The sequence below is a fragment of the Ruditapes philippinarum genome, unplaced genomic scaffold (assembly GCF_026571515.1).
Source record: "Ruditapes philippinarum isolate M1 unplaced genomic scaffold, ASM2657151v2 ctg2481_1_1_1_1, whole genome shotgun sequence".
Lineage (NCBI taxonomy): Eukaryota > Metazoa > Mollusca > Bivalvia > Venerida > Veneridae > Ruditapes > Ruditapes philippinarum.
Window position 1 is genome coordinate 91837 of NW_026865412.1, and position 15588 is coordinate 107424.

General features: G+C 34.7%; 1 protein-coding gene across 1 annotated transcript; it reads left to right on the forward strand.

Moving 5' to 3' along the window:
- The first annotated feature begins 6734 nt into the window (after window positions 1-6734).
- On the forward strand, window positions 6735-13644 carry LOC132728923 (uncharacterized). The gene is made up of 4 exons (XM_060714646.1): window positions 6735-6888; window positions 10596-10785; window positions 11616-12050; window positions 13503-13644. The coding sequence occupies exons 1-4, from the start codon at window positions 6849-6851 to the stop codon at window positions 13582-13584; spliced, it is 747 nt and encodes a 248-aa protein (XP_060570629.1). The 5' UTR covers window positions 6735-6848; the 3' UTR covers window positions 13585-13644.
- The last annotated feature ends 1944 nt before the right edge of the window (window positions 13645-15588 follow it).

The window sequence follows — 15588 nt, forward strand, 5'->3', positions numbered from 1 at the left end:
TATCATCTGCAAAGAGTCTGATATATGAATTTAAGTCGAGGACAATATCGTTGATATATATGAGGAAAAGAAGCGGACCTAATATAGACCCTTGTGACACTCCAGCTGTGATAGAAGCCATTTGTGATGAGCCGCCAGGAAGAACTACTTTTTGTTTTCTTTCAGAAAGATAATCGCGAAACCAATTTAATAACACACCATTTATTCCAGTAGACTCAAGCTTAGAAATGAGACCTTTGTGCCAAACACGATCAAAAGCTTTGGATATATCACAGAAAACAGCTCTTACTTCTTTGCCATCATCAAGGGCTTTACAAAATGTGTTATATATAGAGAAAAGTTGATTAGTCGTAGAGTCGTTTGGAACAAAACCAGATTGCAATGCAGTTATTGTGTTATTTGAGACAAAGAAGTTGAAAATGTGTTTGTGTATAATTTTTTCTAAAGTTTTACTAACTGTGCTGAGGAGTGATATTGGTCTATAGTTAGAAACAATTGTTGGGTCTCCTTTCTTATATACTGCACAGACATTGGCAATCTCCCATTGTGACGGGACTTTTGAAGTTCTAATTGATTTATTAAATAGACGACATAGAGGTGCAGCAAGTTCTCCTGACAGTTCCTTTAGAATTCTGTTATTAATATTATCAGGCCCTGATGCTTTGCCTACACTTAGTGTTTTTAGAGTGTCCTGAACCTCTTCATATGTAATATGTATTATATCAAGATAATTATTGTTATTATTATTATGATTAATGAGTTAGGGACAGGTTTATCCTTATCATCAAGTGAGGATTGCAATTGGAAAAAAATATTTAGTAAGTTTGCCTTTTCAGTGTCAGATGTCAACAAGTTACCATTGTCATTTAATATTTTAACATTACTATTTACTGCTGGCCTAATAAATTGTTTGAGGATTTTCCAGTAATCTGATGTGTTTAGATTTTGATTTCTTAATTTTTCCGACAGTTTTTTGGTATGTTCAGATTTAGCATTTCTAAGTAAGTGAGTTGTTTTGTTTCTTAATGTTTTATATTTATTCCAGTGTTCTTCATTATTTGATTTTTTAGCTTTATCATACGCTCTTTTCCTTTTTCTTATACATTTTCTTATTTCGTTATGCATCCATGGAGGATCTGATTGTCTAATTGTTACTGTTTTGTTTGGGATGTGTTTCTTTGATAATGATATAGTTGTCTGTGTTATATTGTTTGCATAGGTATCAATATCATTATTTTCTAGAGAATCCCAGTTATATGCAGCTGCATCACGTCTCATATTGTCAAAATTACATTGGTCATATTTCCAGACAAGACGTTTAAATGATTTAGCATGTGGTTTGTTGCAGTGAAGTAAGCAATAAACTGGACAGTGATATCTTTGTTGTTGATCAAGAAAAGGATCACCAACACCTGATGTATTGACACTACACTCAGAAGAAACAAGGTAAACGTCGATAAGAGAAGAGGATGATTCGGTAAAATGTGTTGGTTCGTTTATAATTTGTGACATTTTGTACTGAGTGGCTATATCTAACAATTTTTTAGATGTTGCTGGTTTTAATATATCTAGATTAAGATCTCCTGTAACAACTATGTTTTTAATGTCAGTATCAAAGGCAAGGTCAATTGAACGTTCAATATTTGATAACACGTGTGAATGTGAATTTGGAGGTCGATAAAAAGTACCAATGAGGAATTTTGTATGATGAATTCTTAGTTCTAACCCAAACACATTCAACACCACTTATCTCAAGGTCTTGCCTTCTTATGGCTGGAATATTACTTTTGACATACACCAGAATTCCACCGTGATTATCAACAATCCTGTCTTTTCTGAAAGGTGAGGAAAAATTTTCAAAAGAGATCGAATCAGATTCTATATTGTTGCTAAGCCACGTTTCTGTAAAGGAGATGACGTCGAAGTGCTGTAGTTCCCCTTGTAAAATGTCTCTTTTGTGGAAAAAACTATGTACGTTATAATGAACCAAAGATAATGAATTTTTGAAGCTATCTAAGATATCATTTACACTTGATGTAGAAGATGAAGAATAAGAAAACTCAGAGCTATTTGTGTCGGGTCCGGGATTTGTATGGATATCACCTGATCTTTGCAGAAGAATATATGCCCAAAGTTTAAAAGACAGGAATACAATAACACCAAAAGAAATATTATGGAACCAGAAAGATCCTATCCTCACCCTGTGTGTTATTTGACTATCAATGATAATTATGTCACTCCAGGACTATAGATTTTGTAGGGTGAGGTACTCCGTAGATAAAAGTGACAAAGATAGAGAAAGGAAAGAGGATAAGGGACATAGAATAATGAAAGTAATATATATACAATACCAATAATAGGAAAACATAAACACATTGTCCTATTATACAAGATGTTCACGACAATATTAATTTTATATGGATCAAAAATTATTATAACTATATTGGTACATAAATTATAATTAATTTTGATATGATATTTTAAATTTGTATTTACCAATTTGTGACACTTGAGGACACGCAGGCTATATAATTGGAATTTACTATTATGACAGTTATGGATGCACAGTCTATATATACATTGTTTTGGCCGAAGATTAGTCACCTGTGAAATTTCAAATAAACACATGCGTTATGAATGGAGTTACATGGCTTTTACTACGCTATCACACGCTATGAATGAAATTTGTGTACTCGATTACTACTTTGTTTACACGTGTGTTCTGTTCTGTAACGATATCAAACATCTACTCCAAAACCGGGAGAGACCGGACAATAAACGTGTGGTCACTAGTATCCCGGTCAAAATAGACCGGGAGAGACCGGAATTACCGATAGGAGTACATCCCTCTATAAATAGATTTTCGGAATATTTAGGTCATCAACTCATCATTCTATTTTAATTAACATACCATGATAACCCACTGTGTACTTCAAAATGATAAATAAAAAAACCGAAGAGACGGAAAAGGTTATTGCATTTGAAAATTGTTACATTGCGAAATCCTCCAGTTCGCTATTCATTGTACATATCGCGACATTTCATTTTTAATTAATAATAATCAAGCACCCTCATACCGATCGGAATGATCGGCTTTTATTATGACCGACTAAAAGGCTCGAGAAGTTGCTGTCGCCCTTTCACAAAATCTGATTTCATTCCATAAAGGGGCGCCGCGCTTCGGCGCGGACGCCAATAACGCGTTATTTAAACATTGCGTTCAAGTATTACTTTACACTAGACGGACAATTATCAAACACGCTTTACAACTCATTACTCTTGACAGTCAATTAACCAACATGTGCTTTCCATCGTATCAAACAAATTTAATCTACGACAAGGGGGCCCAATTTTAAAGGGTTTAATTTTTAAAAAATTTTTTAAAAATAATCTCAGATATTTAACCCTAGATTTCTTTTTAAAATGTAATTTTTTAAAATCTTTTCAGCTGAAGCGCAAAACTCAACCGGGGTCCAAGCCCCAAAACAACACCCCCTCGTCTTTTTCTGGAAAAAACAAGACTGTGGGTATGACAGCACGTCGACTTTATTTGGTTTATAGTAAAAGAGCCTTGAAACGAAAAAATTTTCAAAGTTCAAAAAAAAGGTTTTTTAAAAAATGGGCCCTTAAAGAGAGTTATCGCTCACAAAGAAAGTTTTTTACTTTTTCAACTTTTTTTAAGTATAATCCCAAAATGGAATAAAAAAAATTCGCAAACTTTAAAAAAAATATCAAGCCCAAAAAAAAGGGCATGGTTCTGTCAAAATGGTTGATAGTGTTACCTCCTCCTGTCTATAGGTTAGGTGCATGATAGCACCGATTTATAAATCCGTGATGATAGTTAACAAGTGTGCAAAGTTTCAAAGCCATATGTCAAAAGACTTTGAAAATAAAAAGACTTTAAAAAGACTTTGAGCTGGTACGCAATCTTTAACATAATTTATTAAGTCCAAAAAGAGCATAACTCTGTCAAAATGTTTGATAGCGTTACGTCCTCCTGTTTACAGGTTGGGGACATAATGGTGAACAATCATGCTTCACAATCGTGTTTAAACCATATGCCAATGGACTTGAAAATATTCGAGGTGGTACGCAAACTTAAACGTAAATTTTAAGTCGAAAAAGGGGTTCTGTCAAAATGGTTGATAGTGTTACCTCCTCCTGTCTATAGGTTAGGTGCATGATAGCACGGATTTATAAATCCGTGATGATAGTTAACAAGTGTGCAAAGTTTCAAAGCCATATGTCAAAAGACTTTGAAAATAAAAAAGACTTTAAAAAGACTTTGAGCTGGTACGCAATCTTTAACATAATTTATTAAGTCCAAAAAGAGCATAACTCTGTCAAAATGTTTGATAGCGTTACGTCCTCCTGTTTACAGGTTGGGGACATAATGGTGAACAATCATGCTTCACAATCGTGTTTAAACCATATGCCAATGGACTTGAAAATATTCGAGGTGGTACGCAAACTTAAACGTAAATTTTAAGTCGAAAAAGGGGCATAATTCTGCCAAAATGCTTGATAGTGTTATCTCATTCTGTATACACGTTGGGTTCATGATGGTAGACAAGTGTGTAAAGTTTCAAAGCCATTTGTCAATTGACTTTAAAAATATTTGAGGTTGTACAAAAACTTTAACATAAGTTGTATCGCGGACGCTCGGGTGACTAGGATAGCTATACTTATTCTTGTAAAAAATAATTTCAAACATAGAGGATTCAGAAATTTCTCTACTTTAGAAACTTCCTAGACCTATACATCACAAACACACAGGTGGTTGACCCTGGTAATTTTTTTTATTTGGCTTACAGTTTGTATCCCTGTAAAACATTTTGATTTTACCGAGCATGCTGTTTAAAAATACTGTTTTAGCAAAAATGACCGCCTTGGCATTTTAAATCAACAGTATGTGATTTCTGGCAATATTTTAGAAATTGGCATGTGTCATATTTAAAGGAACAAAAACAGATTTGATCCTGAAAATACATTTTAACGACAACCAGTCATTTAAATTCAGAATAGTCACTATATGCAAGAAATCCTTCCTGGCATTAAAACATGTGGCTTCAATTAGTGTAGCGTGCTACCTTACTGATATTAACAAGTATATATCCTCCATCGCTTTTAAAGCAACTTCGTTGGATTGATTATACAAAGAGCCATTCATAGAGTTATTTATATTTCAATTAATAAAGCTATTATTCATCGAAGACTTTCAGCGGCAAAGAGTTTGCTATCTTTATTGGTAATGAAACGAAACTTCCAACATGAGCAGTGTCCGGCCAAAACGTGCTAATATAATAAATAAATGACTTCGTTTGGTATAAAAAGTTTGAAACAATATTTTCATGAAAATCTGAAATGTCATTTTGGTCATTCTAAAATATGTTACAATGAAAGGATTTTAAATTCAGCCGGGACACTTCACATGGCCAATATACACTGTCCTCCAAAAGTTCCGTCACACACAACATTTTTTAAGTTTTTTGGCATTACTTATTTAAAACAAAGTTTTATATTATTTTTCATAACTTTCATGTATACATTATATCCATATTTCAAGATATTAATCAACAAACTATACCCAAAATAACAAAAATACACAACTCAACAAAAACAGAACATAACACCACTTTGCTAGATTTCATATAATGGAAATCAACTTCTGTCAATACTTAGTGTAGCCACCATTAGCAGCTAAGACAGCCTGAACACGCCTAGGCATGCTATTCACTAGTCTCTCACAACGTTCCACTGCAATTTCCTCCCAATACTGCCTCACATTCATCTCCAGTTCGTTAAGATTTGCATTTCTTCTTGTTTTAAGAGCTTTCTTGATGTCCCGCCACATATTTTCAATCGGGTTCAAGTCTGGAGACTGAGGAGGCCACACTAAACTTCGAATTCCATTTGTATTCTTCCATTCTTTAAAAACCCTTGCCCTATGACATGGTGCGCCATCGTCCTGGAGCCAGAAATTACTTCCATAGCCCAAGTAGTGGGCCGATGGCACAGCACTATTGCCAAGAATATCAATGTATCCAACGCACCCAATTTGGTCTGCAAAGTATTTGATATTGACGCCTTGATCATGTAAAACCTTGATGGTGACCCGTTGTTCCTGAGTTAAAGCTACCATGATGACAATGTTGAAAACTTGATTTAATGTTCTCGTATAAACAAATAATAAAATGTTATTTCATTAAGGTTATGAAAAATTGTCAAACTGGATGAATGCTTTATGGAAGAGCTACTCTTTGCAATGATTTTGACCACCCCCAAAAAACTCATTATTCTGACCCATCTGACTGTTTTACTAAATTTAGAAGTTAAATTATTCTAAAAAAAGGGAGGTAATATGTAAATTATTATAATTTTAACCATTGAAGCATCTGTACTGATTACTCAAATAAAAATACTTAGGAAAAACAGTGAAAATAGGTGTATGAAGTAATTTTTGGACGGTGACACTTAACTTTAGTGCAAAATCCTTGCCCAGCATAACGTAAGGAATAACTAGCCATGGTAAAGCTATTGCTCTTTAACATTATGTTAGATAAGTGACAACTGAAATCAAATATTAAAGCCTACGATACATGAGATTTAACTTTCTTAAATCACGATTTCGACATTTGGTTCAAGATTCAGTTATTTTCAGTCCACTAGAATAAAGCTTTTAGAGTTCTATTGCAACGAAGTTATAGACTGTTGTCTTATCTATATTAAATCAGAGACACTAGGTGAACCATATAGATGCACATGTTTACGTCATGAAAGATGAGAACAAAGATCAAAGAGTAAGTACTATCTTAGGTTAAATACCTCACACAAATTCAGACATCAAGATGACAATAAAGACGATTATTGCTTTGATTTTTAATTTAGGTTTGCTTGTTTTCTTTGTTTATATTTTAATTGTGTAATTGCCACATGATTTCAAGGTGTGTATGTTCTGCAGTACGTACGATGCTAACGCTAAAAATATAACCTTATTAAGATAGCAACAAATGGTAACTTGATTTAATTTGAGTTGATTTTACTGCAGGCACTGAAACGCCGTCTTTGATTCCTTCTAGTAAGTTACACGCAAAACTAATACAAAAAATACACCAAGCTACTCATATTATGAACTCTTTTTATATATTAATCCTAAAATTTAAGTAATATTTGAGCCATCATTCCGTATCGTACTAGTATACATTACGGATTTGATTTCTGTTACGTTGTGTAATTTGCGAGCAGATACGAGGGATAAAAGTTCTATCGTGAAAAATGCATTTAAAGGAAATATTCTAATGCACTACCAGAATATCTAACAGAAAATAATACGTTATTGCCATTTTTTAAATTTCTATTTCAATTAGTTTAAACTTTGCCAAATGGCGCACGCTAAAATTTTGGTTTTCACCTGCATAAGATGTCTTTTTGTCGCCATTTCTGGAAATATACAATTTACAAGATATGAAAATTTCATCTTTTACACCGAATGCCTCAGGCCAACCATACTGTAGAATCTTAATTAAGTCACATGCTAACAAAATGAACAGTAAAATATTTCTAAAAGGGGCGCCTACGGGGTACGCCATTCGCCATTTTCGACGGGTTACTTTTATGTAGATTTGATGTACGAAGTTCGAAATAACAACTCTGCCTCCCTTCGGCATATGCACGCCTTGAAGGAACAGAGGATTGATGATCCTCTGCAACGCGTAAGAATATCTGGAAAAAAGTAATCCCTTGGAAGCATTAAAAACTGCAAAACTACATGAATATTGCAGAGACTCGGTTTGTTTGAAATTTATACATGCATTTTTAACACTTTCCGCGATCTAGAAGATATCCTTCACATGAATAATTCTTATTTTGGTCACCTGGTTACTAAAATATATCCATGTGAACTTAAAATGAATAGAACTTAATCTTCAGACATTACCACATCTTTTTTTAGATTTGATTTAAACATTTCTATCATAAACAATACGATAGTAACTAAAATCTACGATAAAAGAGATGTTCTTTAACTAGCCACATTTAGATGGAGATTACCTCGTGCAACATCATATTTGGTATATATTTCCCAGTAAATTAGTATTGCTAGGGCATGCAGTCGTGTGAATGATTCTAATGAAAGCAATTTATTTATTACTGGCAAACTTCTTCAACAAGGCTTTCTCTATCATAAATTACGTAAATATTTTACAAAGTTTTACCATCGTAATTCAGATTTAATTTTAAAATTTAATTGCAATTTAAATACTCTTTTACGACAAGGTATTAGCAAGCCTGACTTTTATAGATATATTGTTTACAAACAGTAATTTTTCTGCTGTCTTCACTAAAATTATCAAACGTTGCATTAAAAGAGGTAATGACCTAATTATTTTAAGGCATACTGCATGCTTAATATTCAACCCTTTTACAGTTGGACGTATGCTTTCCTCTTTTAATTGCATCTGAAGACTCTATGATGGACAGTTCTGGACATAATTGTTTTGATTTTTGTCTTCTGTCTTGCATTGTCGGGTTCATGTAGGTGATTTTCTTGTTGCTCTGTCTTCCTTTAAGGCATCGAGTATTTTGTTATGGTCATTTGGTGGTACCTTTTTGTACATATTTACATGGTCATTTATGTGTTTTACGTATTTCGTCTAATGTAACCATGAAAATTGTTAGATTTTCACTTGGCGGGGATTTGTTTTATTTACTCTGTATCGTCATTTAGGAACATATTGGGGCTAAGAGTGAGGTTTGGCCCGCCTCAATTCCAGTGGCGTTATTACTACTGACCTCTCCAAGGCGGTACCCTTCTGTGTTCCTCCACATTTATGTTTTGTGTTTTTGTTAAATGTTTTGAATGTTTTCACGTTTTATTAGATCCTTTCTTGTTATATTGTCTTTAACGGTAGTATATTCTTCCAATTACCCCTCGTATTCCGCCACACCCTCATTGTTTCCTTACTACCCTTGTTCCTTTTATTCCTGTATTAGCCCCTTTTAGTTCTAAACATTTAACTTATAACATATCCTCACTCCTTTCACATCCCTTGTGTCTTCTCCAAGTTTTTTAGTTCGGTGCCTTCTGGGTGCCCTACTGGTGCGACTGGATTGTGTCGGGACTGCGTTCTTTGAACGTTGCTTTACCCTGTTGATCTTTTATTCATTCTTTTTATTCAGTTTGTACAGAACGCAAGGTCAACAGTTCGATGATAGATTTAAGGCAGCACGACTAAGCTTGTATGAATTTAGCTAACGGTGTCCTGGCGATAGCCGAGCAGAATTGTAGTATAAAGTAGGCAGATACGATGAGGAAGGGTAGAGGGTTCGTGAGCGTGTACAAAGAGAGGGTTTGAACGGCAGCATCCTTAGCTGGCTTAATAATATAATTAACTTTAGGATATATTGCCTGCTTTTTAAATTGACAGCTTATTTGTGGTATGCAAGCTTCATAACTTCTGATCTTTCAAAGTTTCATTTTGTTCAGTTCTGCCCAGTGTATTCTCCGTTAAGGGCACAAGCATTTTTACTTATGGATCGTGAAATTGCACAAAAGTGTCATATTGAAATTGCAAACAAGTGTCATATTGAAGGTTCCATGATCACAGCCGTATGAATACATCTGCGGATGTTTCTAAATTCAAAATTACATTTTTAAATGGTGGATTCTGCTTAAGCTGTTGCTAGGGTGCGTGGACTGTAAATTGCATTTTCCAGTAATGTCCATGAACAGGCTCAATGAACCAGATTCTGTAATATTTTTCAATTTCAATGTTTATGACTATCTCTAGGGATTCTCTCTAGGGTTTCTTTTCCAACTCTATTTCATCAGCCCTTATCAGGGCAAACCTTATTGTCACTTGTCACTTTACGTCAAGGAACTTATTAACCGCTGTACAGTGACCTACTTCCGGATCAAAACTATATTCTTTGCCTGGTTGAATATCGCCATTTTGTGCTTCAAAATTAACTTTTGAAGGGCATGACTGGTGATATGTCCATGGAGCTGCTTTTCGTGTGGATGGAAACTCATTAAGCATAAACTACATACATAGCTCGAAAGCAGTGTATAAGCTTCTTTTGGGTAAAGAATTTTTCTCTTAAAAGAAGAAAAAAAGCTGTACAAACAAAATACTACAAGCACCTTGTGTGGTTTTCTGCGAAATCCATAACCAGTGTATGTGATGTCGTTCGTATATAATTTTGCCATTAAAGTGATTTTGCAACACCCATAATTTACTTAACCAGTTGAAAAACAAAACAAAACGTAATTTGACTTTTATGTACAATTGCATTCACAGAGTTACGCGTATCTCTTATATTTATCAAATGAAACAATTTAAACTATAAAAAGCAACAGGGAAGAATAATGTGAATGCGTAAAGTTTGCAATTTTTAAACTATAAAAACCAACAGGGAAGGATAATGTGAAATGCAATTTTTCAAGGACGAACAGATTTTGCAGGCAGTTTCCTAGCGGAAATACTACCATATATAGTGACATCATTGTGATCTCACTTAAGGATTAACTAGAAAGAGAAAGGCGAGCACAGGTGTGCAAAATATGTGTAGGCTTATAGATTTATTTTTATCACCAGGGGCTGTTGTAGTTGCACCACCAGGAGGGCATGTACCAAGTCCAGCAGAAGTTGATGCTGCTATTGTCAATATAGAACTGCATTATAATGAGGGGTTATGTTTGGAGCTTTTGCTTGTGGACTGTGCCACTCATGTAATACAAGGAGACGAGAAAGTGTGCGGATCCGACGGAATTACATACGAAAATCAGTAAGAAACGCTTATTTAATTCAATTCGAGAATAGTCCGGTACCCTGTCCTATTATGTTTCATATTCGAACAGACACCCATTGAATTTATTTGCAGTCCAGTCTAGATAATACGTTTTACATCAAAGCATTACTATGGTCATCAAATAAAAAGGAGATTCAAAATTATTGTATGCCCTAAATTTTTCTTGCTAGCGTTCAATTGGTCTGGTTGGGCCCTTAATCAGATCATCTTATTTTCGTTCTAATGCACTATCAACCGACATTATGTGTAACGTACTTTTGTACTTTTTTTAATGAGGGCTAGACAGCAACATGAAATTTGGTATTGATACCTTCACGAAAACCCATAAAGTAATTCTATTTTATGTCATTTGTCATTAAATATGAGCAGATGATTTAAACCAATGAAACAAATTCGATTCGCGACATTTGTAAGTTACAAATTTTCATGTGCCAGTAATTAATTTAAACACAAGAATTGAGTTAATATTTGCATAATTATTTTCGACCACAATATTCCTCCTATTGAAATACAAAGAAAGTTATTGATTCAATATAACTAAACGTGATATCTTCACCCCACATCCAGGCTCCCAAAATAACACCAAAACTCAAAACTAACAAGAAGACGACCAACAAACCATGTACGCACACACACACGCGTTTACGCATACACACACATGCGCACGTAGGCGAACTCGCATGCACGCACAATCAAACAAACCTTACACAACAAACTTCACATGTTTTTATCAACATGACATCATTCCGTTTTTGTTGACTCTATACGTTCAGATTTTTTGACACATTCTCATAATATCATTTCAGCTGCAAATTCATACATGCTATGTGCGAGTTTTCCCACTCAACTGGGCAGCATCATCTAAGTCTTGGTCATCGTGGCGAATGCATGACAAGTACATTGCCCTCGCCAACAGCAGTTATTGGATCGACAATGCCTCCAGCAACATCGGTCATGGATTCAACAATTTCCACAGCAACGGTAGTTATGGGATCGACTATGCAACAAGTATCATCGGCCATTGGTTCAACAATGCTCCCAGGAACAGCGGTTCAAGGATCACCATCAACAATGCAACCAGCAACTGTTGGCACTTCAACTACCACGGTGATTGTGACAACCACAAAGGACCCTATTGCAGATATCATGCAAAAGGTGTTCTGTCAAAACGTTGCAACAATCAACTGTGGAAATTCGTTTGAAATCCTCTGTGGATCCGATGGACAATATTATCCAAATCAGTAAGTTTCAGTTATCAGAGAAGTAAGAACATTTAACGTGCTTCCCACGTGCTAGATATATCGTTATATTTTGATAATGAAACTATCAGGATCGTAATTGCAGTAAACTATATTTACATGGTACCCCGAGTCACGCATATGAAATGCCCACTATTTTATTTTATTTCATTATGCTATTTATTTTTGATGCACTTTTATACTTTTCAAAGAGTAACTCATTGTCAATACCTGGACTATCTTTTTTTTCCCTTTGCGTTTTGGCATTAAGTACAGTAATAGTGATTTAGTATTTTGTATGAAAGTCAAAATTCTACTTTGTTTACATTTTGCTACTTTTATGACAAATAATTTTACATTTAGTGCTGCTTTCCTCGGGGAACATGCATCTAATATGCTATTAATCCATTATTTAAACAAATAAAAAAAATCATGCTTTTCTTTCCTAAAGAGGAAGAATTTATTCGTTTTTGAGGAATAATGTGCCTTTAAACTTACCAAAAGTTCATTGAAATTCGACCTACACCCACCATCAGGTCCCATATCTTATATTCGGTACTTTCAGAGTAAATCCATTGGTTATCATTGTCAAGCTTAATTACCATTGGCATACTAATGAGACCAATGTTTACAAAACTTGATATTGATAGTATAATTTGCAGACAAACTAGTGCTATGGTAGTGTCGGTAAGTTGGAATCCTTAAAGAACGCAAAAATTGGCATAACTTACAATGTTTCAAGCTTGGTTTGATTGAGCCTATTCACTTAAATGTTTCAATATAATTTATGATTTTATGAACATATGTCATGTTAAGTCAACTGTGAAAAGTTGTCCCGTACTTCACTTCAGTGTTGTATTATTTTCCTGGTCCTTCGGGATCATTGGTGCCAGCACTATTGAGTGTTGAGAATTGAGTACCGCTCAATCCAGTGCAAGGGGGCGTGAGGGATGTTGCAGGTATTCATTATCCCTTATGTACAGACTCAATCAAACCGAGTCTGCAATTCTCTTGTAATTTTGTTGTGATTAATGCTTCCGAGGAATCACTTTGTTTCCAGATTTTTAAAGTCAATATTAAATGCTTAATTTATAAGAATGAACTTAATCTGTAAAAAAATAAACAAAGTAGTAAAGATTTAAATTATTTTGATCATGATATTGAACCCTTATTTTGCTAAACAAGGGGACAGGTTGTTGAAACTTTTTTCTCCTTTTAAGATTGCAAAAATAAATAAAACAAAATTTTGACAAAACCAACTGTCGAGCTGAAGATTGTTGTATGTTTGTGCCATTGTAACATTGGTTTACAATAGGTACCATTGAGTATTATTTTGCCAATGACTTAAGAGGATTGACAACATCGGTTGAAAGTGAATTGTAAATTGAAATGTAAATTGTTATTTTTTTTTGTATCATATCACAAACTCGCATGTAAACTTAATTCTATTTTCAGATGTGAGATGTCAAAACAAAAATGTAAGGACCCATCACTTACCGTGGCCGACAAATCTGTCTGTCCAGTTTCGGGGCGATAATTGATAAAACATCTTTATTGTATTCTTGGGAAAATACAAATATATTAGTTACTGTTTCAATGGTTTATTCTTTTTATTCTATACCATCAACATGCTAAATTTCTTGAATTGACTTGTCCAGCAAGATGCATTTTTTCAAATCCATTATCAAATTTGGGAAAACCAAGATAAAAATTTGAATGTGCAGGTTGGTCTGGCCCTATGCTTGTGAGAAAGGCTTGATCCTTGAAGATCGTTCAGCACGACATTATTGTTGTGCTAGTGGTATTTTAAGTTTAAACTTTTCGGCATTTTCTAGTTGGGTGGTTCCAATATTCCTACTTGAATAATGTTGATTCACCCTTAGGATATGTTGCCTGCTTTTTATATTTGTCTTTTGACGTCTTATCTGTGATATGCAGGCTTTATAACCTCTGATCCCCTTTCAAAATTCTATTTTAATTAGTTCCGCCCATTGTTTTCTCGTTTAGGGCACACGCTTTTTATTACTTGGGGACCATACGCCGCTTTTCATGGAATGGCACGGAAGTGTCACATTGAAGGTTCCATGATAACCGCCGTAAGAACACATCTGCGGATGTTTCTAAATTCAAAATTTTACTATTTCATGATTAAATGTTGAATTCTGCTTAAGCCGGTGCTAGGGGGCGTGGACGGTAACTTGCACTTTCCAGTACCGTCCATGAACAGGCTCAATCAAACCGAGCCTGCAACATTTTCAATTTTGTCGTGTTGGGCTTTCTTTAGGGATTCTGTATTTATCTATTTTATGGTCACATCCGTGTTATTTGTGTCGTGTGGCGGCTGTAAAAAGTCTCCCCATACATTTAATCAATGATGTTATATTTTCGATCCTTGAAGATCGTTCAGCACGACATTATTGTTGTGCTAGTGGTATTTTTAGTTTAAACTTTTCGGCATTTTCTAGTTGGGTGGTTCCAATATTCCTACTTGAATAATGTTGAATCACCCTTAGGATATGTTGCCTGCTTTTTATATTTGTCTTTTGATGTCTTATCTGTGATATGCAGGTTTTATAACCTCTGATCCCCTTTCAAAATTCCATTTTAATTAGTTCCGCCCATTGTTTTCTCGTTTAGGGCACACGCTTTTTATTACTTGGGGACCATACGCCGCTTTTCATGGAATGGCACGGAAGTGTCACATTGAAGGTTCCATGATAACCGCCGTATGAACACATCTGCGGATTTTTCTAAATTCAAAATTTTACTATTTCATGACTAAATGTTGAATTCTGCTTAAGTCGGTGCTAGGGGGCATGGACGGTAACTTGCACTTTCCAGTACCGTCCATGAACAGGCTCAATCAAACCGAGCCTGCAACATTTTCAATTTTGTCGTGTTTGGGCTTTCTTTAGGGATTCTGTATTTATCTATTTTATCATTTCAAGCAGGGTACAGCACGAAAAAGGTTAAGTCCCTGTGGCGAGATATACGAACTAAGCACTTATTTTTCATGAACAGACTATAAAACAACAAGTGTCATCTAAAACCGAATATTGTATGCGTTTTAAACTATTTTTTTGTGTTTGTGACTCCACAGTGACATTATGAGTGAATTTTTTTTCCGGTCTATGACATAAAAATTGATACGCTTAAGTCTGTTTAACATGGTAGAGTAGCTGTACTTTGCCGAAAGATGACCCTTTTTAATTTCTTGATCGTTATGTCATAGGTCAAGGCCACGGCGACGTAAAAATCCTTGTTTAATCAATTACTGGAGTTCCTGACGGTCATAGGTTTATGAATATTATTAGTTATAATACTATTGCTGTCACTTATTAATACATGTATAACACTTTTCCTTTTTTATTGTCTAGATCAATTACTTAATAACAACAGCAGTTTGTCCTGATCAAGGAGCAAACTTTCGATCAGAGACCGTTAAAATTAATTATGCAAAGATAAAAAAAAAGACAAAACCTTGTGGACAAGGGAAGTTCTGAAAGATTAAATAATTTAAGCATCGTGCTGTGCTAAATGT

Excerpts from the sequence above, each read along its gene's own strand:
- LOC132728923 (XM_060714646.1), top strand. The coding sequence starts at position 6,849 with ATGACAATAAAGACGATTATTGCTTTGATTTTTAATTTAG. Across the intron at positions 10,786-11,615 it reads GGAATTACATACGAAAATCA|CTGCAAATTCATACATGCTA; the intron begins GTAAGAAACGCT and ends ATATCATTTCAG. Across the intron at positions 12,051-13,502 it reads GGACAATATTATCCAAATCA|ATGTGAGATGTCAAAACAAA; the intron begins GTAAGTTTCAGT and ends TTCTATTTTCAG.